Below are 27,873 nucleotides of genomic sequence, written 5' to 3' on the forward strand. Positions count from 1 at the left end.
ATGAGGTGCTACTAGTTTTCAAAAATTACTTAGACTCCTCATGTAAGGACACAGCCTCATATACTGCAGAGACACGAAAACTATGACAAGATGTGCCAATTTTTTTTTATCAGATCAGTTCAGTTCTTGACATCAGCCAATGCTATTTAACTGACAACTACAGTAAATCTTTTTTTTTTTTGGTGGTACACAGGCCTCTCACTGTTGTGGCCTCTCCCGTTGTGGGACGCGCAGGCTCAGCGGCCATGGCTCAAGGTCCCAGCCGCTCCGCGGCATTTGGGATCCTCCCAGACCGGGGCATGAACCCGTGTCCCCTGCATCAGCAGGCAGACTCTCAACCACTGCGCCACCAGGGAAGCCCCAGTAAATCCTTAAAGTTCTCATCATAAGAAAAAAAAAAATTCTCTAACTACGTATGGTGACAGATGTTAACTAGACTTTTTGTGACAATCATTTCCCAATATATACAAATATCGAATCATTATGTTGGACACCTGAAACTAATATAATATTGTATGTCAATTATACCTCAATTAAAAAAAATAAAGAAGGTAAAAAGAACTAAAACTACAAAAATGGTCATAATAGAACCAAACCTAAGAATGTTTTTAATAAAGAGATTGCCATTGCTGATGACAGCCTGCAATGGATGAGTGAGGTCTAATTGCATATGTTTATCTGAAGTTTGGTCTTTATAATCATACACAATCCTAAAAACCTGTTTTACCATCCTCGAGGATCTGATGCTGGGAAAATAACCGTTTGCTATTCAGATATGCCTGAGTTTGTTTCAAATTAAGAACTACAGAAATATGCACCATTTTAGTGGTAGAAGAAAATTCTCATCACCCAGAACTTTCTGAATGTCTCTTTTTACTCTAGGTTCATTTTTGATGCACACAAATGAAGAGATTTCTCAGGCCATTCTTGATTTCAGAAATGTGAAAAATGGCTTTGAAAGAGCCAAAACCTGGAAATCAAAGACTGGAAACTAGTGACAAGCACAAGGGCAGGTCTGGCTGCCTTCTAGAATTTTCCATCTGTGGCATCCACCAGTTCAGTGCATCCAGTTTCCAAAGTTGCCAGTGCTTCTAAAGAATTCCACACTAAAGTGATAAACATGGTTTTTATAGCAATGTATGTGAGATATTTCCTGGCACAAGCAAATAAACCTAATTGTTCCTTCTTAAAAAAAAAAAAAAGAAGCAGCTCAGAAAGAAGGTGATGTTTGCTGGCGTCTGCTCTCTAGAGCCAGAATGATAGCTAATTCTTGCTACTTGATTATAGCAAAACAGTATCAAATATACATATCTATTAAAGACCAACAACAAAAGCACTTACTGAAACAAACCAGTTGAAAAAATAAACATTGGGAGATAAATACAATTTCAGAGAGTCCTAAAATGACAAAGAATGAGGAAAAGAGACAGAGATGTCAAGGTGGACTTTTCTGATCTAAGGGCAAAAATTCCTCTGTTCTGGAAACTTTACTCTGAGTTCCCAGAGTAGCATCATAAGCCTGGCTTCATACTAAAAGCAGGAAGTAGAGGAAAGAGAAGGAGAAGCAAGGAAGAAAAATCAAGAAAAGGGAAGAATAGAAGAAAAGGAGAAAATCTCAATAGGAGAATGTAAGCGCAATTGAAGGCTCAAGTACTATAGTAAAAACAAGGGTATTAAGGAAATCTTTATACTGAATGTGAAAACCTCCAAGCCCTTTTTTCTTCTCAGATCTCAGTGCTGTCAGCCAGGCTTGTATCCTGTAAACAGTAGGTTGAAAACATTTTCTTTAGGAAATCTGAACAGCCCAAGGGAATAGTTATACATGTACTCACAATGAGGTACTCCAATGAAACAGCTCAGTTCAGTAGCCCTATAAAGAAGTACAGAATAGATAAACCCTACCCATCTGCTCAGCATTTCTAAACAGCTTTTTAGTGCCCACTCTTAAATATCAGCTGAAAGTATCACTGGACGTCTGCAGGAAGCTAAGGCCAAAACAAATAGAATAAAACTACTTGGTGGAAATAGAGATATTGCAGGGATAAGAAAACTTTTAAAATGTATTATTTTCTCCGAGAGCTAAAAGAAAATAATACATGAAGCAAAAACCAAGATGCTGGATAACAGGGAACAAATGGAATAAAATTTGACAGAAAAAAGAAAGACATAATAAAAGGGCTAGAAAAAAAGGTTTGGGAAATCTAGAGAGCAGGGCAAAAGGAAACCAGAACCAGTCTAGGAGGTCAAACATTTGAAACAAAGAAAAAAAAAAAAAACTGGAGGAGAAGAAATCAAATAATTTAAGATTTCTCAGAATTGAATATCATGTGGTTTAGATTAAAAAGACTGAATGTCCAATACAATGACAAAAATACACTCACATCTATTTCACATTATTGTGAAATACACTGGGGCAAAAAGTACTCCTCAACAGCATTATTGGAAGCTAAAAGATAATTGGAGTAAGGCTGTCAAATGTTTGAGGGAAAATGATTTCCAACTAGAATTCTACATCCAACTAAACCATCAGTTAAAGGTAAAGATACACTAAAGACATTTTTATGCATCACAAAGTCTCTGAAACAAAGGAATAACCCAAGAAAGGACAACATGGAATCCAGGAAACACAAAGGAAAGATGAAAAGAGTCACCAAGATGATGGGGAATGGGAGATCTCGGGATGACAGCTACGCACCAAGCATAGGGAATAATCTATCCAGATTGGAACAAGTCAGAAAGCTCCAGAATATGTGTATCTAAGGAAATTAATTTGATAGATTGCCTGATGTGTTTTAATGTATGAACAGTTAGGGCAGAAATTGTGATAATCAGTGATAAATATATAGAAAAATAAGCACAGGAAAATAATAGAGTTATTAATTCCAGTGAAAATAAAAATATGCAAGGAAGAAAAAGTAATCATCACTACATGGTTGAAAAATGAATAGCCTTTATGCAGTCATAATAATGTAAACACTGAACATTAACTAAAATTATGATTTAATAATATTGGATATTTGGAGATATAAAAAGTATGTGTGAAAGAGAGCTAAGTCCTTATCTTTCATACAAGAAAGTCAATAGATAATACCTATCACTGAAAAAAATCACAAAAATGTAGATGGAGATAAACATCAGAAGAAAAACCTGAAAGAACTAAAGTTGCTGTCTTTGGGGGAGAGGTTTTTAACAATTCTTCTAAAACTGACACTTTAAACAATAGTTATATCAACAAACTTTTTGGAAAGCATCAAATAGTAAAATATTTTAGGTTTTGCAGGTCATACAGTTTCTTGGAACTATTCGACTCTACAGTTGTAGCCCAAAGGAAGCTGTGGATAGTATGTAAACAAATGAGCATGACTCTTGTTTCAATAAACATTTGTAGACACTGAATTTTGAATTTCACATAATTTTCACATGTCATGAATTAATTCTTTTCCTTTTGAACTTTGTAATCATATAAAATGTAAAAAACCATTTTTCAGCTGTTCAAAAACAGGCAGCAGACTGGATTGACCTGTGGGCCATAATTTGCCAACCCTTGCCTTAAGCAATGTGAACATATAACTTCGATGAAAGTAAAAACTACAAAGAAGGGAGAAGAGTGAAAAAAAAATTGGGCAGAATAATTTCAGATGTGTCTCCACATCTTGCCTGTTAAAAGATTTCTTACCAGGAATTCATTCTGAAGGACAGGAGAAAGCACATTCATTTACCAAGCTTTTTCTTGTATACCTTCTCCTTGATCTTTACAATCCTTTGGCTAAGTACAATTGGGATCCCTGTTTTCTGTAGACATAGAACCTATCCTATAGAGATTGAATGAGTTGCCCCAAATCAAACAGTTTTATAAGGGGCTAGAATTAAGACTAGAACCCAAAGCTGATTTCCCTTTTTTTTTCTTTATTGCCTTCTGTACAAATAATACATGAATATATCCTTGTAAAATATTAAAACACTACAGAAGAATATAACGATAAAGTTATTGTCCTCTGTCACCCCAGTCACAATCCTATCTTTCTCCCCATACATAAAAGGGTTAACAGCTGTTGTCACTATCATATGTTTTGGTAGGAAGGAAATAGTTCTGCTAGGGAAGAAAAAAAATCACAAATCTTTTTTTTTTTTTTTTTTTTTTTTTTTTTGTCCCAGACTCTTAAATTCCTAGCAAAGTGCCGTAAGAAAAAGAAACTATTTGCTCCTTGGCAAGGACTCAGAGAACTCACTGATGCACGCAGAGTTGAACTGAAGCAACAAGTGGATGACTATATCAGAAGACATCCCGTATGTAGGCTTTTGTGCCATGGTACCAGTGTTACATTATTGCAGTGGGTGATATTCACCAACAAATAAGTGTCTCAGCTGTATATGTACATTTATTTTTGGCATAAGGTAATGCAGTTGCTTTACCGTAGTCAATGGATTTGGCGTCTTATAATTACGTGGACCATATAAGTAAAGTCAATAGTAAGGGAGACTTCACTTCAAATTAGTGGTTTTCCGTACTGCGTCAGCAAGACTTCTTCACATCCTCACCAACATTTATTATTTTCACATCCTAATGAATGTGAAGTGGTATTGTGATTTGGATTTGCATTCTCTAATAATTAGTGATTTTGAACATCTTTTCATATGTTTATTGGCTATTTGTATATCTTTTTTGGAGAAATTTCAATTCAAGTCCTTTGCTCATTTTTTAATCAGGTCGTTTGTTTTTGTGTTGTTGAGTTTTAGGAGTTCTCTGTATATTCTGGATATTAATCCCTTATCAGATGTATGATTTACAAACATTTTTTTCCATTCTGTGGGCTGCCTTTTTACTGTTGATAGTGTCCTTTGATACACAAAACTTTTTCATTTTGATGAAGTACAGTTTGTCTGGTTTTTCTTTTGTTGTCTGTGCCTTCAGTGTCATATTTAAGAAATCATTGCCAAATCTAATATCATGAAGCTTTTCCTCTGTCTTTTCTTCTAAGGGTTTTATAGTTTTAGTCCTTATGTTTAGGTCTTTGATCTCTATTTTTTTTAATGCACTGTGTGTGATTGTGATGCATTCTCCTGTTAAAAAAAGAAGTGCTGCTCTAGCCATACTCTAGTACACCTGTTACTCTGTGGCTGAAAAGTAAGGTGTTAGCTGGAACAGGGCTGTATCCAAGATCCATGAACTGGAATATTTGAGAAAGCTGGGGTGTCAGAAGCTCTGTCAGCTTCAATGTTGAGATTATTTCATCCTTGTCCAAACTAATTAGGTAAGTTCCTTTTAAAGTAGCTGACTAGCCAAAAGAATATGGTCCTTTGAATGATTTTGTCCCTTGTTCTGTGAAATTAGAAGCCGTTATAACATTATGTCTTAGATAAGTTTGGGAGTGGGGATAGGACAAGAAGTTAGGTAGTCTTACCAGGTGGGGCTAGAACAAAAGGATTGGTCTTGTTACTCCTCTTCCAGGCCAGTATCTTTACCAAACCATTTGTAATTTTCACTATGATTTCTCAATCTTATCTCTTCTCCCAGAATACCATACTATGTGAGGAAGTGAGGTATAGGAGCATACCAAAAAGAATCTGGCCCACCTGCATTTTCATTTAAAGCTGCTTTTAAGAGGCTATTTAATGCTTGCTCAAGAGTACAAGGTAGATATCAACCATAACATTCAATTGATGAGAGACAGCTAAGCATTCTAGAACCTCTACTAAGTGGTTAAGTGAAACATACTTTGATATATGTGTCCTTCATGTGACACTTTTTTTGTCCTTTGTTCCCAGGGCTCTGAGGTATCAGATGTGATCAGCAGGGAGCTCCATTCCCAAGCACAAGAACGACTGCAACACTACTTCATGGGCAGGGCTCTAGAAGAGAGAGCCCAACAGCACAGGGAGGCACTGATGGCTCGGATCAACACCAACATCGAACAGTTGATGAGTATGTGCTCATTCCATTTTTGCTTCCTAAAAGGAACAGCCTATGTAAGATTTTGTGACATCTAGATCTTCAGAAGGAAAACACCATTTAGTGGTCTATTAACCCATCTCCTATCCTCAGAAATTTCTCCTTCTAGATCATATCACCACACAATGATTTCAAATGATGCAGACCCCATAACCTTCTTGACTGCTTCCCTCAGCCTTGTGATCATTGATATGTGTCAACTCAGAAAAGTTATTAATTATAAAGATGCTGAGCCCTACTAGCCAGATTCTGTTATACAGTATGAAAAGCTTTTTGAACATATTTTAAAAGTAGATGATGAGAGTGGTTATGGTGGCACTTTAATGAAGTGTTTTCACAAAAATTAATTCATCTGCTTCTCACAACCACTGGTGCATTTAATGAGAGATCCCATCCATGAAGCCAGTGTCTCAGATGGCCTCTGAAACACTTTTAGTATTTGTGGAGCAAAAAGGGCCAGGGTCCTCTCTTTAGTGCCATTACTTGCAAATTTTGTGTTTTTGAATGGATAGGTGGCTGGAACTGAGCCTCTCATCTGTAAGGATTCTGCTATTATATTAAAAGTTTCTGCTCTTTTAAATAAACCATCTAAAAAAATCTACCTCTTTCTTTTATTCTTTCCCTTTAAACACGGAAGCATGGGCTACAACTTGTGAATAGTCACATGCCATCTACAGCTGACAATAATAATAGACTCAGAGTTGGAACCTTGTTTTTGCCTGCTATTGCAGAGTTCCAACACTGTAGTTTCCAAGTTCCTGTTTGTTTGGTACAGAACTCTTCCACTCACCTTTTTATTTTCTGTTTACTACAGAAGCACCAAGTCTGAAGGAGGCAGAAGGAAAAGAACCTGAGCTCTTCCTAAGCAGATCCAGGCCTGTGGCAGCCAAGGCCAAGCAGGCCCATCTTACCACCCTGAAGCATATACAAGCACCCTGGTGGAAGAAGCTTGGGGAAGAGGCAAGAGATGAGATTGATGTCCCAAAGGATGAACTTAGTATAGAATTAGGAACTTTATTCATTGGTGGAACCAAACCCCCTTAAGGGAGTTACCTGGAGGAATGACAAATTATATTTCTAGAGATTATATGGGTTCTGCCTCTGACATGCTAGTAGACTAGCGTTATCCTAACTCATGGTTTTCCAGAGGTTCCTCTCCAAACAAGACTTGAAGGCAGTAAGCAGAGTTATCTTCTACCTTGATTTCAGTTCTTTTTCTTTATCCATACTTCCATCCTTGGCCACACATAAAAATTGGTATGACTTTTATTATGGAACTAAACTCAGCATTGTATTCTATTGCATATATGAAATGTGATATTTCTATTTTTGTTTCTGCTGTTTTCCAACTAAAGGTGTTTTCTGAATATTTTCAACAATTGTTCTGAAAAACTTGTCAGGGTTACTTCAGCTTTTCACACTTATTGATTTTTCTATTAATATAGGAAATGTGCTCTTGGCATTTATTATGGTGAGGAAAAGAAGTGGTCATTTGAAAGACATTTGACTATTTTCGACCAAACAGTGTTTGAACTCAATTTGTATCTTGTTATTTCTAAAAGGAACTACATTAAGAAGTCCTCCTAGGATTCAGTGCAAGAAAAATTTCTCCTGATAAAATTGCATTCTTTGTATTAAACTAAGAGAACTATATAACACACTATTTGCATTTTGATTTGTCTCTTAGGAATCTCAGAGCTAAAACAATGCTTACTTTCTGTTACGATTCTCAATACCTACATGATTATTTGGTTCCAATCTAATAATTTCTGATTTTCCTGTTTATCTTTAACTGTGTTTTAATACCAGAAGCCACCTCTATGTTTGTGCTAATATGGAATTTAAGTTAAAATCAATTAAATCATTGACTCTGTATCATAAGGAACCTGGAGTGTGCTTTTTCTATAAATGAGTAGGAAAACCAGTATTTCTGGATAAGAAGACCAAATACTATAATGTTGTTCATCCCACCAAAGTTAGTTTAGTAAAATTCTAGTCAAGATTCTAATGTAATTGTTATTCATAATTGAAAATGAATAAAATTCATTTGTAAGAATAAGGAGATGAGAGTTCTGATTTCACTTAGAATGTAAAAATCTCCATGAGAATGTTTCTTCCATCTTAACAAAAAAAATGCCAGGTAATCTATAAAAATCATTTTTCTTGAGCCTATCAGATAGTTGAGGCCTCAAGATAACCAAGTAAATTGATGGGACTCAGTATCTGTGAAATAAACCATTTCATCTTTTTTTTTTTTTTTTTTTTGACTGCATTGGGTCTTCATTGCTCCACGTGGGCTTTCTCTAGTTGCGGCGAGCGGGGGCTACTGTTCGTTGTGGTGCATGGGCTTCTTATTTCAGTGGCTTCTCTTGTTGCCGAGCATGGGCTCTAGGCACGCAGGCTTCAGTAGTTGTGGCATGCGGGCTCAGCAGTTGTGGCACACGGGCTTTGTTGCTCCACCGTATGTGGGATCTTCCAGTACCAGGGCTCGAACCCATGTCCCTTTCATTGGCAGGCGGATTGTTAACCACTGCACCACCAGGGAAGTCCCCCATTTCATCTTTAGTAGAGCACAAGAGTCAAAAGTGGCTGGATAGGAAGAAATCAACTAAAATGTTAACAAATTCTTAGGAGTCCTAGGTGGTGCAGTGGATAAGGCTGCACTTCCAGTGCAGGGGGCCTGGGTTCGATCCCTGGTCAGGGAACTTTATCCCACGTGCATGCTGCAACTAAGAGCTTGCATGCCACAACTAAGGAGCCCACGTGCTGCAACTAAGGAGCTGGCTAGCCACAACTAAGGAGCCCGCCTGCCGCAACTAAGACCTGGTGCAACCAAATAAATAAATACATGTTTTAAAAGCACAACAAAAAAAACATTCTTAAAGGCCAAGTGTGGGTAGTATGTCAGTTTAGAATATCTAGGGACTTCCGAAGGAGAACTTAGACCTTTACCAAACACAAACAAGAAAGTTTGGGAGCAGGGCAGGAGACCTGCAGAGATGCCTTTAGTGGCACAGGCAAACATGAAGTGATAGGCTGCTGTTAGGTGACATGCCCAAAGACTCACCTGCTTTCCCAAACCCTTCTCTTAAAAGTCTTAAGCTGCTAGAGCAGGGGCAGCAAGCCCTCTTACCTCCAAGGCTCAGAGAAAATTCCATTGCGCTTAAGGAAGGGACAGAAACAAAACCTAGCTGTCTGTGTGGGGGCAGGGGGGGGCGTGTGGGGTAGCGAACAGTCTAGCCCCAGATACAAGTAGAGATCCAGTGTTGCTGAGGGCAGGATAGAAATAAAAACCCTCTCTCCTGGGAGGGAGGCAGGAAATGATTTTGGGCCCAGAAATCCTACACCAATACAAAGCAGATGTCTGCTAATGCTAATGATTGCTACTGAACTTTAATGATTAAATATTGAAGACTTTATTCATCTTATAACAAAGTTTGTACCCTTTAACCAGCATCTCCCCATTTCCCCCACCTAGCCCCTGGGAACTACCATTCTACCTTATGTTTGAGTTTGACCTTTTTTTTGAAGATTCCACATAACAAGTGATGTCATATAGTTTTTCTCTGTCTGGCTTATTTCACTTAGCACAATATCCTCCAGGCTCATCCTTGTCACAAATGCAGGATTTCCTTTCTTCTCATGACCAAATAGTATTATATGTTTATATTTTCTGACATTTTCTGTATCTATTCATCCATTAACACTTAGATTGTTTTCATATGTTGAAGATTGTGAATAATGCTGCAATGATGTCTCTGAGATACTGATTTCATTTCCTGCAGGTATATACCCTGAAGGGGGCTTGCTGGATTACATGGTAGTTCTATTTTTGGTTTTCTTTTTTTTTTTTTTTTTTTAGGAACCTCTATACTCTTCCATCATGGCTGTACCAATTTACACTCCAACCAACAGTGTACAAGGGTTTCCTTTTCTCCAATTTTTGCCAACACTTATCTCTTGTTTTTTTTTAATAAAACATCTTAACAGGTGTGAGGTGATATCTCATTGTGGTTTTGATTTGCATTTCCCTGATGATTAGTGATGCGGAGTACCTTTTCATGTACTTTTTGGCTGTGTGTGATATAATATTATCCACTGGAGTTAATGCAAACTCCAAAGTTGAGGTCATAGTCCCCAACAAAATTCCCTCATAAATTTAGATATACCCAGACTGCCCACACTTCTGACCAACTTACCACAAATTTGGGGGTTCCCGCAAACCTATCAGGTTTGATAATTCTCTAGGATAAACCAGAGAACTCAGGAAACATTATACTTATGACTAGTTTTGCTGTAATGATACAAATAAGGTTTAGCCAAGTAAAGAACACTTAGGGCAAGGTCTTGGAGGATCCCAAACATGGAGCTTCCATGCCTTCTCCCCATGGAATCAGGATGCATCACCATCTTGGCACACTGATGTGCTCACCAACCAGGAAGTTCAAATGACCCTTAATGTTCAGAGTTTTTACTGGAGTTTCATTACATAGGCATGATTAATTGTACCACTGGCCATGTGACAGAAAGCAATCTCCAGCCCCTGACACCTCTCCAGTGGTCAGAAGGTCAGGCTGATATCATGTGGCTCAAAGCCTCAAAACTCTAATCCCTTTGAGCCCACCACAAAGATTAAAGACACTCCTATTGCTCAGGAAATTCCAAGGGTTTAGAAGCCCCATTGCAGGAACTCGAGGCAAAGAACAAATTCTTTACTGTACAACAACCCCACATTAACTGTCTGATATAAAGACAGAGGTACCCATATCTGGGCATAAGCAGTATCTACCTTAGTCCTTTCTGTTCTATACATGTATGACGTTTAGTCAAAAATTGAGACACACTAAAAAGCTGGGAAAAAAAAAAACTTTTGTCGAAATGACAGAAGATTCAGATTCAGAGATTCAGAGATGACTCAGATATTGGAACTCACAAAAAAATACCTTAATAACTGATTAATAAAAGACAAAATGTAAAAGTAAACAACGTGCAAAAACAAATGGGGAATTTCACAGAGATGGAAGCTTTTAAAATAGATTAGTGGAAATGCTAGCAAAAGCACAATATCAGAGGTTACGTTTATTAGCAGTTCTTTGACAGGCTCATTAGCAGACTAGAATTGAATAAAGAATAGGTAACTTTGCCAATACATCAATAGAAATTTTCCAAACAGAAACACCAAGAGAAAAGAAAAAAATGAGGGGTGGGGAAGTAAGGAGAATAGAGCCTCCAAGAGCTAGGAGACAATATCAAACAATATGACATGCAAGTAATTGAAGTCCCAGAAGTAGAAGAAAGAGAAATGAGGTAGAAATAGATGAAGTAAAAATGGCCAAGGATTTTTGAAAAATTAATGAAACAGATTCAAGAATCCCAGAGAACCTCAAGCAGGATAAAAAACAATTATGTTACAAATGTAAAAGCACACCTAAATACATCATAGTCACATTGCTTCAAATCAAAGATAAATAGAAAATCACGAGAGCAGAGAAAAAGGAAAATTTTATACCAAGGAACAAATATGAGTTTCAATAGACTTCTCATCAGAAACTATAAAAGCCTGAAGACAATGGAAATGACATCTTTAGAATGCTAATAGAAAAAACTATCAACCCAGAATTCCATATACAGCAATAATATCTTTCAAAAAATTAAGGCAAAATAAAGATTTTTTCCAGAAAAACAAAGCTGATCATAAAGGAAAAACTAAGATTTTTTAAAAGAAGGAACAGGATACAAAATAGAAATTAGATCTACACAAAGAAAAGAAGTGAGGGAAATTGTAAAAAGTAAATATAAAAGATTTTTTCTTATTTTTAATCAATTTAGAAGTTAATTTACTGTCAAAGATAGAGAATCTCAAAAGCAGCAAAAGAGAAGTGACTTGTCACATACAAGGGGTCCTCAATAAAATATCAGCAGATTTGTTATCAGAAACGTTGGAGGCCAGAAAGCAGTGGGCCAATATATTCAATGTGCTAAGAGAAAAAACCTGTCAAACAAGAATCCCAGGCTTCCCTGGTGGCACAGTGGTTGAGAGTCTGCCTGCCTATGCAGGGGACACGGGTTCGTGCCGCGGTCCAGGAAGATCCCACATGCCGCGGAGCGGCTGGGCCCGTGAGCCTTGGCTGCTGAGCCTGCGCGTCCAGAGCCCGTGCTTCAAGAGTGTGAGAGAAATTAAGACATTCATGGATTAACAAAAGCTGAGGAAGTTGATTATCACTACACCTGCCTGGCAAGGAATGTTTAAGAGTCCTGCAGGGTGCAATGAAAGGATATTAGACAGTCAAAGCTGGTATGAAGAAATAAATATCTCGATTAAGGAATCTGGGTGATGGCAGGCATCTGATTGCAGACAACAGCATCTGAGAAAATAGAAACCCTACCATTTGGATGATTCAGTGAACATACCATGGATTCATGGCTGTGGTTTTTCCATAGACTCTTAATCATTTCCTATTTAGGACTGTTGTGAAATAATTCATGTAAGTAATGGGGATATGTAAAGTCTCAAAGGATGACAGAAAAGCTCTACATTTAAAATAAGATCTGGGAAAAAAAGCATTTATAGGACTCACTCTCATAGGTCACATTTACATTTAAAATAAAAGCAACCATATGGAAATATTAGGCCAGTTTGTTTTTAAATGTCTATTTCTGACTTTGAATGTATTTACTTGAGTTTGTACATGTCTCAAAGAAATGAGGAAAATATGATGTTCTCAAAGGCCTACTTCTTCTTTGCCAAAGTGTCGAGAACATTCATGGTAACAAAACTATATCTACATAGCCACTCTAACACATTCATATGAATTAAAGGGCTTAAAAGTTATACTTCCAAAAAAACATATTTCCTATTTCTTAATAAAATTTTAAACATTCTACTTTACTTCTTCAATGGGTTTTTTGAAGAGAGGTTCTACAGTTTCTTGGTCAGCAAATAGAGGAACTGAAGAGCTTGTGTTCTGTAGGCAAACGTTAACTGATAAATACCTAATGTCTGTAAGACTAAAAAATGTTTGGAGAGTTGTACATCTGCATGTTGTAGTTGGGTTAATGAGTTTCAAATTATATAACATAAGCAATATAATTTTTTAAAAATTAAAGTCAACCTTTTCCCTTAAGGAGTCTACAGTATAAAACAATGATTTTCAATGTGTGCTTATGGATCCCTGTAGGGGGTTGTCCTGAGACCCCTTCACTTACTGAAGAGTCAAAACTATTTTCATCATAATACTAAGATGTTATTTGCCTTTTACACTGTGTCAATATTTGCAATGATAGTACAAAAGCAATGGTGGTGAAACTGCTGGCACAAATCAAGGCAGAGGCACCCGACTGTTAGCAGTAACCATTGCATTCTTCATAGCCAGGCATTCACAGTATTGAAAACAAAAGATGACCTTCACTTAAGAATGTTCTTGATAAAGGAGTAAAAATTAATTTTATTAAACTTCAACTTTATATATTAATATGAACTCACATTTGAATACATACCAATATTACTTAGTTAAAAGGTATTATTAAAAATAAAATTACAAAAAAATAAAAAAATAAAATTACATAAACTGACAGTTCAGTAAATCGTATTTGAAAGTATTATATCTACTGTATCCCTATATGGGAAATACCGTGTGTGTGTGTGTGTGTGTGTGTGTGTGTGTGTGTTTCTCAACATTTCTGCACATTCAGTGATGATATATTAGTAGTTTGAAGTCAGACATGGTGGGTGTGCCTATACCACAGAAATCAGTAAATGGTACATGTCTAAAATTTTACCCTTGAAGAAACATTTACCCCAGTTGTCAAACATTTACCAGCACATCACTGGATATAATCTACCTAAACAAAAGTTCAGTGGGATCTGTGATGGTTAATTTTATGTGTCAACTTGACTAGGCTAAGGGATGCCAAGACAGATGGTAAAACATTATTTCTGGGTGTGTCTGTGTTTCTGGAAGAGATTAGCATTTGAATCAATAGACTGAGTAAAGAAAATCTGCCCTCACCAATGTGGGCATGCATCATCCGATCTGTTGAGGGCCCAAATAGAACAAAAATGGTGAAAGAAGAGTGAATTCTTATTGTCTCTTTCTGAGCTAGGATGTCAGATATAGTAGCTTCTGGTTTTCAGGCCCTTCAGACTCTGGGACTTATACCAGCAGTCCCCCAGTTCTCAAGCCTTTGGCCTGAGACTGGGAGTTACACCACTGACTCCCCTAGTATTCAGGCCTTTGGACTGGGACTAAATTATACCACTGGCTTTCCTGGTTCTCCAGTTTGCAGAAGGCAGATTGTGGGACTTATCCTCCTTAACCAGTGAGCCAATTTCTATACTAAATCTCTTCTTATATATAACTATATATCTATAAAAAAGATGTATTCGTTCTGTTTTTTCTAGAGAATGCTAATACAGAGTCATCATTAATTTAAGTATATTAGGTGGTCCTGAAACCCAAAAGTTTAAGAACTCCTGATCTAAGATAATCTTGCAGCATTAGTCTTTAACAGTTTGTTCCTTACCTAGTCTATCTGAGAATGTAAGGATATGCTATTCATAGACCCTTCATCAAATCATCCCACCTTGCCTCTTTTCAGGAACCTAACTATACTACTCCTACTCCTAATCCTACTCCTACTCTTTCTCCTACAACTGCTGCTCTTGCGTTTAACTGCAACTATTGCAATAAATAGTTGACATTTATTGTGTGATAAGTGCCTGACTCTACTAAGTATTTTATGATCATTATTTCATTTATTTCTTACAAGAACCCTACAAGATAGGAACATTTATAATTTTCATTCTATAGATGTGAAAACTGAAGCTGTGAGATATTGACTAACTTGCCCAAGTTTAAATCCAGGTCTATACAACTCTAAAATGAACCACTTATTCATTTCAATTAATCATCTATTCATTCACTCACTCTTTTTGTACTTGAGATTTATGTAGGTATTTAATTTGTTGCATGCAAATGGCCCATCTCCTTTATGGAACATCTCTTGAGGGCTGGGATGGTGCCCTATAATTTTTTTTAGTCCCTCAAGTATTATTTATGCACTTTGAGGTGCTCAAATAATAATTGTTGAAGACTGAGTTCTCAGTGTTTGACAAAGTGTCTATTACATCAGAGATTTTAAACTCTAAGATACTATTCATTCAGTGAATACCTATAAGCATCTATGACGTAAAAGATGCTGTGCTAGATGCAGAAGGCACATACAGTCTCTGCTAATGAAGCTTATGTTCCAATAGAAGAGATAAACATTAAACAAGTAAATGATTTAAACTGTGATGACTATTATTTTGCAGGAAATGATGTGTATATGAGAGTCATTAACTTAGTCTGGGAGATGACCAGAAGAAGTCCCTCAAAGAAATGAACTAAAGAATGAACTGAGTGAATTACAGAAAGTTAGATGAAATGAAATGGCAGAGGATTATGTCCCAGATGAAGGAACAAGATAAAACCCCAGAAAAACAACTAAATGAAGTGGAGATAGGCAACTGTCCAGAAAAAGACTTCAGAATAATGATAGTGAAGATGATCCAGGGTCTCAGAAAAAGAATGGAGGCAAAGACTGAGAAGATGCAAGAAATGTTTAACAAAGATCTAGAAGAACTAAAGAACAAACAGAGATTAACAATACAATAACTGAAATGAAAAATACACTATAAGGAATCAACAGCAGAATAAATAAGGCAGAAGAATGGATAAGTGACCTGGAAGACAGAATAGTGGAAATCACTGCCATGGAATAGAATAAAGAAAAAAGAATGAAAAGAAATGAAGACAGCCTAAGAGACCTCTGGGACAACATTAAATAAACCAACATTCACATTATAGGGGTCCCAGAAGGAGAAGAGAGAGAGAAAGGACTTGAGAAAATATTTGAAGAGATAATAGCTGAAAACTTCCCTAGCATGGGAAAGGAAACAGTCAACCAAGTTCAGGAAGGGCAGAGAGTCCCAGGCAGGATAAACCCAAGGAGGAACACACTGAGACACATAGTAAAAAAATTGACAAAAATTGAAGACAAAAAAATATTAAAAGCAACAAGGGAAATATGACAAATAACATACAAGGGAATCCCCATAAGATTATCAGCTGATTTCTCAGCAGAAACTCTGCAAGCCAGAAGGGAGTGGCAAGGAAATATTTAAAGTGATGAAACAGAAGAATCTACAACCAAGAATACTCTACCCAGCAAGTCTCTCATTCAGATTTGATGGAGAAATCAAAAGCTTTACAGACAAGCAAAAGCTAAGAGAATTCAGCACCACCAGACCAGCTTTGCAACAAATGTTAAAGGAACTCCTCTAGGTGGGAAAGAGACTAGCAACTACAAAAATACCTTGTACATATATACACTGTTATAGCAAAACCTCATGGGAACAGTAAACCCAAAAACTACAACAGATACACACATGAAAAAGAAAAAGCAACCCAAACACAACACTACAGATGTTCATCAGACTATAAGAGAAGAGAACAAAAGAGGAAGGGAAGAAAAAAGACCTACAAAAACAAACACAAAACAATTAAGAAAATGGCCATAGGAATACATGTATCGATAATTACCTTAAATGTAAATGGATTAAATGCACCAACCAAAAGACACAGACTGGCTGAGTGGATACAAAAGCAAGACCCGTGTATATGCTGTCTAACACAGACCCACCTCAGACCTAGGAACACATACAGGCTGAAAGTGAGGCGATGGAAGAAGGTATTCCACACAAATGGAAATCAAAAGAAAGCTGGAGTAGCAATACTCATATAAGACAAAATAGACTTTAAAATAAAGACTGTTATAAAAAACAAAGAAGGACACTACATAATGATCAAGGGATCAATCCAAGAAGAAGACATAACAATTATAAATATATATGTACTCAACAAAGGAGCACCTAAATATATAAGGCAGATACTAACAGCCATAAAGGGAGAAATTGACAGTAACACAATAATAGTGGGGCACTTTAAGAAGCCATTTTTATCAATGGAAAGATCATCCAGACAGAAAATCAATAAGGAAACACAGGCCTTAGGTGACACATTAGACCAGATGGACTTAATTGATAGAACATTCCATCCCAAAGCAGCAGAACACATATTCTTCTTAAGTGCACATGGAACATTCTCCAGGATTGACCATATGCCGGGCCACAAGACAAACCTTAAATTTAAGAAAACTGAAATCATATCAAGCATTTCTTCCGATCACAACACTATGAGATTACAAATAAACTACAAGAAAAAAAAACTATAAAAAACACAAACACGTGGAGGCTAAACAATATGCTACTAAACAACCAATGGATCACTGAAGAAATTAAAAAATACCTAGAGACAAATGAAAATGAAAGCACAATGATCCAAAACTTATGGGATGCAGCAAAAGCAGTTCTAAGAGGGATGTTTATAGCAATAAAATCTTACCTCAGGAAACAAGAAAAATCTCAAATAAACAACCTAAGCTTACACCTAAAGAAACTAGGGAAAGAAGAACAAACCCCAAAGTTAGTAGAAGGAAAGAAATCATAAAGATCAGAGCAGAAATAAATGAAATAGAGACAAAGAAAACAATAGCAAAGATCAATGAAACTAAAAGCTGGTTCTTTGAAAAGAAAAACAAAATTGATAAACATTTAGCCAGAATCATCAAGAAAAAAAGGGCAAGGACTCAAATCAATAAAATTAGAAATGAAAAAGGAGAAGTTACAACTGACACCACAGAAATACAAAGGATCATAAAAGACTACTACAAGCAACTATATGCCAATAAAATGACAACCTGGAAGAAATGGACAAATTCTTAGAAAGGTACAGTCTCCCAAGACTGAAGCTGGAAAAAATAGAAAATATGAACAGACTAATCACAAGCACTGAAATTGAAACTGTGATTAAAATACCCCCAACAAACAAAAGTCCAGGACCTGATGGCTTCAGAGGCAAATTCTATCAAACATTTAGAGAAGAGATAACACCTATCCTTCTCACACTCCTCCAAAATATAGCAGAGGGAGAAACACTCCCAAACTCATTCTATGAGGCCACCATCACCCTGAAACCAAAACCAGACAAAGATACCACAAAAAAAGAAAATTACAGGCCAATACCACTGATGAACCCAGACACAAAAATTCTCAACAAAATACTAGCAAACCGAATCCAACAATACATTTAAAGAATCATACACTATGATCAAGTGAAATTTATCCCAGGGATCAAAGGATTTTTCAATATCCACAAATCAATCAGTGTGATACCCCACATCAACAAATTGAAGAATAAAAACCATATGATCATCTCAACAGATGCAGAAAAGCTTTTGACAAAATCCAGCACAGATTTATGATAAAAACTCTCCAGAAAGTGGACATAGAGGGGAATATACCTAAACATAATAAAGGCCATATACAACAAACCTACAGCTAACATCATACTCAATGGTGAAAAGCTGAAAGCATTTCCTCTAAGATCAGGAAGAAGACAAGAATGTCCACTCTTGCCACTTTTTTTTTTTTTTGTGGTATGCAGGCCTCTCACTGTTGTGGCCTCTCCCATTGCGGAGCAGAGGCTCCGGACACGCAGGCCCAGCGGCCATGGCTCACGGGCCCAGCTACTCCGCGGCATGTGGGATCTTCCCGGACCGGGGCACCAACCCGTGTCCCCTGCATCGGCAGGCGGACTCTCAACCACTGCGCCACCAGGGAAGCCCAATTGCCACTTTTATTCAACATAGTTTTGGAAGTCCTAGCTATGGCAATCAGAGAAGAAAAATAAATAAAAGGAATCCAAACTGGAAAAGGAGATGTTAAACTGTCACTGTTTGCAGATGACATGATACTACACATAGAAAATCCTAAAGATGCTACCAGAAAACTACTAGAGCTCATCAATGAATTTGGTAACATTGCAGGTTACAAAATTAATAAACAGAAATCTGTTGCATTTCTATACACTAACAATGAAAGATCAGAAACAGAAATTCAAGAAACAATCCCATTTAGCATCGCATCGAAAAGAGTAAAATACGTAGGAATAAACCTACCTACAGAGACAAAAGACCTGTGCTCTGAAAACTATAAGACACTGATGAAAGAAATCAAAGAAGACACAAACAGATGGAAAAATATACCACGTTCTTGGTTTGGAAGAATCAATATTATCAAAATGAGTATACTACCCAAGGCAATCTACAGATTCAATGCAATTCCTATCAAATTACCAATGGCATTTTTCACAGAAGTAGAACAAAAAATCATAAAATTTGTATGGAGACACAAAAGACCCTGAATAGCCAAAGCAACCTTGAGAAAGAAAAACAGAGCTGGAGGAACCAGACTCCCTGGCCTCAGACTATACTACAAAGCTATAGTCGTCAAAACAGTATGGTACTGGCACAAAAATAGAAACATAGATCAATGGAACAGGATAGAAAGCCCAGAAATAAACCCACACACCTATGGTCAATTAATCTATGACAATGGAGGCAAGACTACACAATGGTGGAAAGACAGTCTCTTCAAAAAATGGAGCTGGGAAAACAGGACAGCTACACTAAAAAAATGAAATTAGATAATTCTTTAACACTATGCACAAAAATAATCTCAAAATGGATTAAAGACCTAAATGTGAGACCAGACACTATAAAACTCCTAGAGGAAAACATAGGCAGAACACTCTCTGACATAAATCGCAGCAATATTTTTTTCAATTTGTCCCCCAGAATAATGGAAATAAAAACAAAAATAAACAAATGGGACATAATTAAACTCAAAAGCTTTTGCACAGCAAAGGAAACCATAAACAAAATGACAAGACAACCCACAGAGTGGGAGAAAATACTTGCAAATGATGTGACTGCCAAGGGATTAGACTCCAAAATTTACAAAGAGTTCATGAGGCTTAATATCCTCAAAACAAACAACCCAATCAAAAAATGGGCAGAAGACATAAATAGACATTTTTCCAAAGAAGACATACAGATTGCCAAGAGGCACATGAAAAGATGTTCAACATCACTAATTATTAGAGAAATGCAATAACTATGAGATATCACCTCACACCAGTCAAAATGGCTATCATCAAAAAATCCACAAACAGTAAATGCTGGAGAGGGTTTGGAGAGAAGGGACCCCTCCTACACTGCTGGTGGGAATGTAAATTGGTACAGCCGCTTTCGAGAACAGTATGGAGAACAGTTCATTAAAAAACTAAAAACAGAGCTACCATATGACCCTGCAATCCCACTCCTGGGCACATATCCAGAGAAAAACATGGTCCGAAAGGATACATGTACCCCAATGTTCATTGCAGCACTGTTTACAATAGCCAAGACATGGAAGCAACCTAAATGTCCACTGACAGAGGAATGGATAAAGAGGATGTGGTACATATATACAATGGAATATTACTCAGCCATTAAAAAGAATGAAATAATGCCATCTGCAGCAACATGGATGGAACTAGAGATTGTCATACTGCGTGAAATAAGTCAGATAGAGAAAGAGAAATATCATATGATATCCCTTATATGTGGAACCTAAAAAGGTATGATACAAGTGAACTTATTTGGAAAATAGAAACAGACTCACCGACCTATAGAACAACTTACAGTTACTGGGGGGAAGGGTGGGGGGAAGGGATAGTTAGGGAGTTTGGGATCGACGTGTACACACTGCTATATTTAAAATGGATAACCAACAAGGACCTACTGTATAGCACAGGGAACTCTGCTCAATGTTATGTGGCAGCCTGGATGGGAGGGGAGTTTGGGGGAGAATGTATACATGTATATGTATGGCTGAGTTGCTTTGCTGTGTACCTGAAACTATCACAGTATTGTTAATTGGCTATACTCCAATATAAAATTAAAAATTTTTTAAATATAGGAAATAAAATATAAAGTGGATAGAAAAGAATTTTATGATTAAAAAAAAGAATGAATTGGGCAGCTCAAGGAGTAGAAGGGGAGTGTTCCATGAAGAGGGAATGAAAAAACAGTATATCTATTCAACCAATGTATTATGAAGAAGGCACTTGGTAACTATTTGTTGTGTGAAGATTTGGCTAGCACACATGGAAAAGCAGTCTTGCCTTCCCATTAAGAGACCCAAGCAATTTTAAGTGCTTTGAATTCTCATGTAATATACTCAAAAAAATATCTAATAGGCAGAATAGAAAGATTAAAAAATAGATCAAGTTAAAGTAATAAATATGGAATGAATAAATTGGCTTCATAGGATGCCCATATGACATAGAGAGGACAAGAGAGTTGAGGGACTTTCTTGGTGATCCAGTGGTTAAGACACCATCCTTCCATTGCAGGGGGCCCGGGCTCAATTCCTGGTCAGGGAACTAGATCCCTCATGCCACAAGTAAAAGATCCTGCATGCTGCAACTAAAGATCTCGCACACCACAACGAAGATCCCGTGTGCTGCAACTAAGACCTGGCATAGCCAAATAAATAAATAAATATTACAGAAAAAAGAGAGAGCGAGTTGAGGCAAGGTCCTAGATGGCTGTCTCTAGAATGTGCAACCCTCAGCATTACACAGGCATAAAGAAGTCATGTATCTTAATGGAAAAGAGTCTCCAAGGGAGCAGAGACTCAACACCTGTGTCCCTACAGGAGTCCTAAAAGGTGTCTTATTACTGGGTCTATATATTATGCAGCCAAATCTTTCACTCATATTAATCAGCCTGTATTTCTTGTGCCTGTCAGCCTAATTAAAATGTGTGTAAGCCAAGGAAATTAGAAGGTTGGTCATCTTGAGGGCTGAGAGGAATGAAGCAGGAGAAAAAGGCTAGGGCTGCACTTCCTTCAGAGATCAGAAGAGAGACTGTTAACTGCTGGTTATACAAAACCTATTAATATCTTAGTTTTGACTCTAGGTTGAATACACCTTCCTAAACAGCATGCGCAGAACTCTAAAGTAATAAATGCAGAAAATCTCTTAATTGTTAAAGAAATCTTCTAATAAAGATCAAGGCGAGTTCATTGAGCAGGACACACCTAGGACAATTTAGAGATGTTTAGGAGGTCTACAGACTTCCTCACAATATCTGCTCTACATGCAAATTTATTAGTTATACCAGCAGTAGTGGGGTAACTATGTTAAACTTTTTGATATTCTAAACTAGGAATATTGATGAGGGTAGGCTTTAGTGATACAGTCCTTGAAAGTACCTATGAAGCATATCAGAGATGCCAATTTGATATGTAACTTGAGTCCTAGTGACCTCTTCGTGCTAGTATATTAACCATTAAATATAGTTGTATCCTGAGGGACTTTTATAGTACTTGGGAGTTCTCCAAAAAAGGGGCCTACCACATCCCCTAAGATACATGATAAGAACATTCTTCAAATTGATGGGCTAGAGAAGTCTCCATCACAAAGCCTGCTTTAAAGGCCCGAGATTTATTCTTAGATCCCAGATAAAAAATAAGCCACATAAAGTGCCTGACACATGGTCTGTGCTTAGTAAGTATTTGTTGAATCAATGCTGAATAAGAGCTGTATGGTTACATCTCCTAGGAATTTTCTTCTCTTTGATTTCAGGTTCCTCATGCCCTTGGCTCTAGGTGCCTCAGGATGAGAAAGTCACCACTGCTCCCCATATGACTTCCTCATATATTGTAAATGCTCAGTAACAATTCATATAGAAATAGTAACTGAGTTCTTGTGGCATAAATGTTGCTTCTCCTCTACAAACTACTGTGGCTTCATCCCCTATAGAGAATAATCCCACTTGTTTCAGCCATTCCCACCCTTTGCCCACCAGGGCTTCCAAGATTTTCTGCCTGGCTCCACATGTTCCATGAAGTATCCAGAGCCTGCTGATTCTGTGGGGGAAGACTCTTGAAGTTAGAAGAGGGCTCAATCAATTCTCCTGGAGCCTGGATTATTCCAGGCCTTTGAGTCAAACAGTTATAGCATCTCTAGCCCCTGAAGACACAGGGGGAGTTTTAACAGTGGTTTCTTCTTCAACTGTCAGAGGAGCAGATCCTAGCAAGAGCTGGGAGACAACTCTTGCCATCTTCCAGGCAAGAATGCCTGGTCTCTTCAGCTCTCCTGTTCTCCCATGTGCCAGGGTTCCTGCTTAGCCCTACCCACCTTTGGGCAAAACCGCTGCTGCTTGAGGATGCCCAGCAAGAGCTGAAAGACCTTAATATCAAGGCCTTAATATCAAGATAAGAGCATAAATCAGCAAGTTTCTGTATCCCTCAGGCATCTCTGATGCCTCTGAGAAGCTGAATCAGGACATCTACTCATTCCACACTTATAGCCTTCTCAAGAAACAACCTGCCATCCTTGGTCCCCATCCCAAAGTTCATCCAGCAGGAGGCAAGGAGACACCTGCAGCTCCACAGACAGAAGAGCCCCCAAATCCTAATCTCTTCCATCGTCAAAGATAGACTATCTACAGGGACCCATGGAGAGCAAAAACTGGAGCTGGGCTGGAAAAAAACACATCAAGGGCTGCTGTACATTTCAAGTTTTAAGGAGTGCAGGAAGCTGGAAGTCATCAGGCCTGGTCTCAGTTTTCCTAAAGTCAGCTCAGTCTCTCCATGGGTCTAGTGCTTAATCAGGAGTGCTGACATTCCCAGGAGGAAAGTCAGGAGAACAAAAGTCCTAATTCCTGTAAAGAGCTTCCTCTGGCATCTGTTTCTAGGAGTTAATTGGCATGAAGGATGACTACCAACTGCGACATGGAGACAAATGGCCTGAAATCTACCCCATGTCATATTGGCCTCCTTGGGACACCAGAACAAAGCCCAAACAATTCACACAGTGGCAGTCCCTCTGTCCTCAATGTAGGTGGGACACCAGTCCCGTCTACTGTGGCTGCATTCTGTAGGCAGGCCCTAGTCAAGAAATGGGCACCAAAGTATGCACAGGCATCTCTGCACTTCCAGAGGAGACACCCATGACTTACTACTTATGAGGGCTAGGGATTTCAGAACAGTCTTTTCTTAGGCTTTGAGTATTGGGTATTTGGTACACTCTGGATCCTTCTGGGATTTTTGCTGACCTAGGGGAATATAGATAAAGACCCAGACCTCTGTGGACAAGTATACACAGATACTTTCATACAAAATCCAGATCTCATAATTTAGACTTCTTTACCACTAGGGAATCCTGATTAGTGAGGATTTTATTTAATGACTGTATTTAAATATAACTCACAGAGACCAGCTACATGAAAGGTCTGCACATCATCAGGGAGCAATTTCAGCTGTTGATGCAGTCAGCTGGGTGCCTCAACCCTAAACAGCTGCAGTTGATATACAGCAACATTCCCTTGCTCACTGACCGCAAATAGAATCTCTTGGAGAGCCTGCAGAATAAGCCCTGCAAGCCCTGGCTCATGTTGGGCCCTGGAAGGGCTGCCCTTTACATTCCAAGTTTTAAGAAGTACAAGAGAATGAAGCAAAAGCCAGCATGCCTGGTCTCAGTTTTTCTAAAATTGCAGTCCCCCGCACCCACTATACTCCATCTCTGCTTGCATCTTTCCTAAGCATTTTGCCATCTACCATATTACAGTTGACCCTTGAACAACATGGGAATTAGGAGCACTGACCCTCTGTAGTCGTAAACCCCAGAATAAATTAGGGAGTTGGTTCTCCCTATACATGTTTCTTCCTTACAGGTGGTTCTGTTCACGGGTTCAACCAGGCCAGATAGTGTAGTATTTATTACTGAAAAAAAAAATCAGTGTATAAGTGGACCCGTGCAGTTCACACTTGTGTGGTCCAAGGGCCAACTGTTTATTTTCTCTCTCCTCACTAAATTATTATTTTCAAAAGGGCAGGAACTTTTGTTTCTTAGTCTCAGCAATATCTCCAGGTCTAAGAACAGTACACGGTGATTACAGGGGACTACAATTTTAGATGGGTAGCCAGCAAAGGCCTTACTGATGTTCAAACCTCAAAGGGTTATGTAAGCACTAAGGTGAGGATGCATATAGTGGGCTGAGTGCCTGGTACACAGTAAGCTACTTTCCCCCCTTTCCTTAGTCACTGACTCCCATTCCAGGACCCAAGCCCTCAACCCTCAACCTCTGTTTAAGGGCCAGTTCAAGCCCCACTTCCTAAAACGCATTTCCTAGTGTTCACTATTCTCTCTCTCATTCATGTCCTTAGAAACATCTCTGATCCTTTCATACAAACGCCAGGTTCTTGCCCAAGTTCCATCAGTAAGTTGCTGTTTGTCTTTGGGCAAGTCACTTTAAACTGGTTCTAATTTTTCATCAGTAAAATGAAAAAGTCATATTAGACCACCTACCTTCTGGCTCTAATATTTTATGACTCTAAGAGCAAAACCCACATCCCCACTCCCTTCACAGCTCATTCAACAATCCTAACGGCAGCTGGTTTCCCGGGGTGCAGTGTCTCAGCAAAACCCCAAGCCCTAAGCTGGGTCAGGCACCGCCAATCCCGCGGAAGAATTAGAAGAAATCGGCCGTCCCATCAACACCTGACCTTACCAGAACGCCCGCCCTCCCGGCATTTCCGGCTCTTCCCTAGATTTTCTTCCGGAACCCTTGCTCCCGTCTGACTCCGCCCCTCCTCTACTCTTCAGAGTCCATTGGCTGTTTCTTTGAGGAAGCGGAGCACATCCCGACGTTGATTGGTCTCTGTCATTGTTGATGAGTTAGTTACAAACAAGGCGTGCCTGGTCTCCCTGGTAACGCCCGGCTGCTAAGTCCTGATTGGTCCATAGCCTAATCCCCTTTTCCGTCCCAACTGCCAGTGGTTGAGTCCCTTGGCGGGGCGCTGCAGCGGTAGGTGTCGCGTACGGGATTCCCGAGCTGACGTGGCTTAAATTTGGGAGGGGGGCAGCTGGAGCCTCCGGCGACAGCCTCTTCCAGGTGAGTGGGGGACGCTCCCCAACTCTTCGCCTCCTTGAGCCTTGTAACGGTCACCCCCGCCACAGGACCCGCGGGGCTGCCAAAGCAGCCACACTCGGATTCCCTCCCCGTCCTGATTCAGTCCCGGATCCGGCCGTTCAGTCCGCCTCCCTTCACCTACCAGGCCTAGTTCTAATCGTCCACCCGCCAGCTGGCCCCGCCGGATGGCTTCGGGGTCGCCCTGTGCAGCCTCTAGGCACATATGCACTCTTTACCCCATCCCCAGGACGTTTCTCCTCCGGGAGCGACGGAGAAAGGCGCTCCGGGCGGTCCTGTCAGGACGGCCTTGTTCCCTGAGCGGCCTGCTCAGGCTGACCTGTGTACGCAACAGCTGACGTCGGAGAGAACCTGCCAGGCCCCTGCGCTCAGGCCCTAAACAAACTTAGTGTCGGGAAGGGGAGGCGGGACCCAGACAAACCAAAAGTCTTGAGGGTTGGCGACAGTAACTCAAACGAGGGCCTGACGAATGATCCTGCTAATGAGTTGCTGGAGAGATTCGGAGAGAGGGAAGATCCTTGCGATCCCATCAGCACTAAAGTCCCAGGAATCAGAGGTGGTCAGGCAGTTAGAGGAAAGGGAACCCTTAATAGAGTTTGGAGGAAAAAGAACTTGATTTGGTGGTGTGGAGGATGTTTATTCTGCGTAACAGGAGTGGTGCGTAGGAGTGTGAAGCAGAGGATGAGCCCCTCGACAAATGAGGAATATATTTGTCTGACTTACTCAAAGAGTTCCAGTTGGTCTGTGCGGAGAGGACAGTTTAAGAGTGGGGCAGAGATATTTAAAAATCACTGGATAAGTACTTTCACTTTTGGAAGTAGTTGGAAGCTTTCTGAGCTTTTAAAGGCTCTCACAGTTCTGTGCAAGATGGCAGTGGAGAACTCCCCGCAGAAAGGCTGGAGGCCTTTTCAGAAGAATGAAGTAATTAAATTTGGATGGTCAGAATAATTGTGAATGGTCAAAAAATTGCAGACGTTGTACACTGACTGTTTCACAGCTTTTACTTTTCATCCTTTGACCATGGAATGGCCATTTAATGCTTTCCTCTTCACTGTATTAAATTTGTTGGACTACATCAGTAGTTTCCAAACATTTTTAATTGCTTGCCCTATCAATAAAACTTTTTTTTGAGCAACCATCCTCTAAATACTGTATATTTAATTATAAATAATGTATGAATAACACTGTAAATATATTACTTATAAAATATACAAAAACATACATATTTAAAAGGATGAAAACAAATTCTTGCCCATTTTCTGGGACACTCCCACCCCAATCTGGACATCACATAAAGATGTTTCCTTATTTTTTGAGAAAGGTGTTTGCATCTCTGAGGACTTCCAGATTGGGGGAATCCTTTTTATTTTAATTTATTATTATTATTATTATTGAGGACCTCCATTCCTCTGAGATGCAGCCTCTTCTAAAAATAATCATCTTTAGGATATAACTCTCTTTTCCCTCTGCTTGAATATTAAAGTCTCTCTTTTTATCCCCATTACATTAGTGGATTAATTAAAAGGATGTTGATTTTATTCTTGTTTATAAAAAATCATTCATAAACTTCTCTAGCTTAACTACTATTAGAAATAAATTATTTGGGACACATCTCATCACTGATCATTACCTACTGGTATATTGTTAGGAACCACTATATGAAAGGATGTTAAGCTCTACAATACTCCATTTTTAATTAAGCTAATTTAAAATCAGCAGTATGTGCTTTTGGTAAAAGTAAATTCAATACAAAAGGATATAATATAAAAACAAAAATCTCTTTCTCCTCTATGTACTGATCCTTTTCCCCATTCCCTATTTCCCAGAAGTAAGCACTGTAAATAATTTGTTTATTCTTAAGAAAATTTCTGATCATATTCAAGCACATGTGTAATATATATCCCTCTCCTTTTCTCTCTCACACAAGTTGAATCGTAATATACCTGCTATTCTACACCTTTTTTTTTTCCACTTTATACTATAAGGTATTTTTCCCATAT

General features: G+C 38.6%; 2 protein-coding genes across 12 annotated transcripts in view; both read left to right on the forward strand.

Moving 5' to 3' along the window:
* IQCB1 (IQ motif containing B1) overlaps window positions 1-8,878 on the forward strand; it is a 46,877-nt gene extending 37,999 nt beyond the window's left edge. For both annotated transcript variants that reach the window (XM_079922255.1, XM_079922256.1), the window contains exons 13-15: window positions 4,156-4,287; window positions 5,767-5,923; window positions 6,765-8,878. In XM_079922255.1, the coding sequence (XP_079778381.1) occupies window positions 4,156-4,287; window positions 5,767-5,923; window positions 6,765-6,994 (519 nt within the window). In that variant the 3' untranslated portion in view covers window positions 6,995-8,878. The remainder of the gene's footprint in view (window positions 1-4,155; window positions 4,288-5,766; window positions 5,924-6,764) is intronic.
* Window positions 8,879-25,708: 16,830 nt separating this feature from the next.
* The window catches only part of GOLGB1 (golgin B1), an 87,510-nt gene continuing 85,345 nt past the window's right edge, over window positions 25,709-27,873 (forward strand). For all 10 annotated transcript variants that reach the window (XM_079922266.1, XM_079922257.1, XM_079922259.1 and 7 more), the window contains exon 1: window positions 25,709-25,837. The gene's annotated coding sequence lies outside the window, so the exon portion shown is untranslated. The remainder of the gene's footprint in view (window positions 25,838-27,873) is intronic.

The sequence above is a fragment of the Stenella coeruleoalba genome, assembly GCF_951394435.1.
Source record: "Stenella coeruleoalba genome assembly, chromosome: 5".
Classification (NCBI taxonomy): domain Eukaryota; kingdom Metazoa; phylum Chordata; class Mammalia; order Artiodactyla; family Delphinidae; genus Stenella; species Stenella coeruleoalba.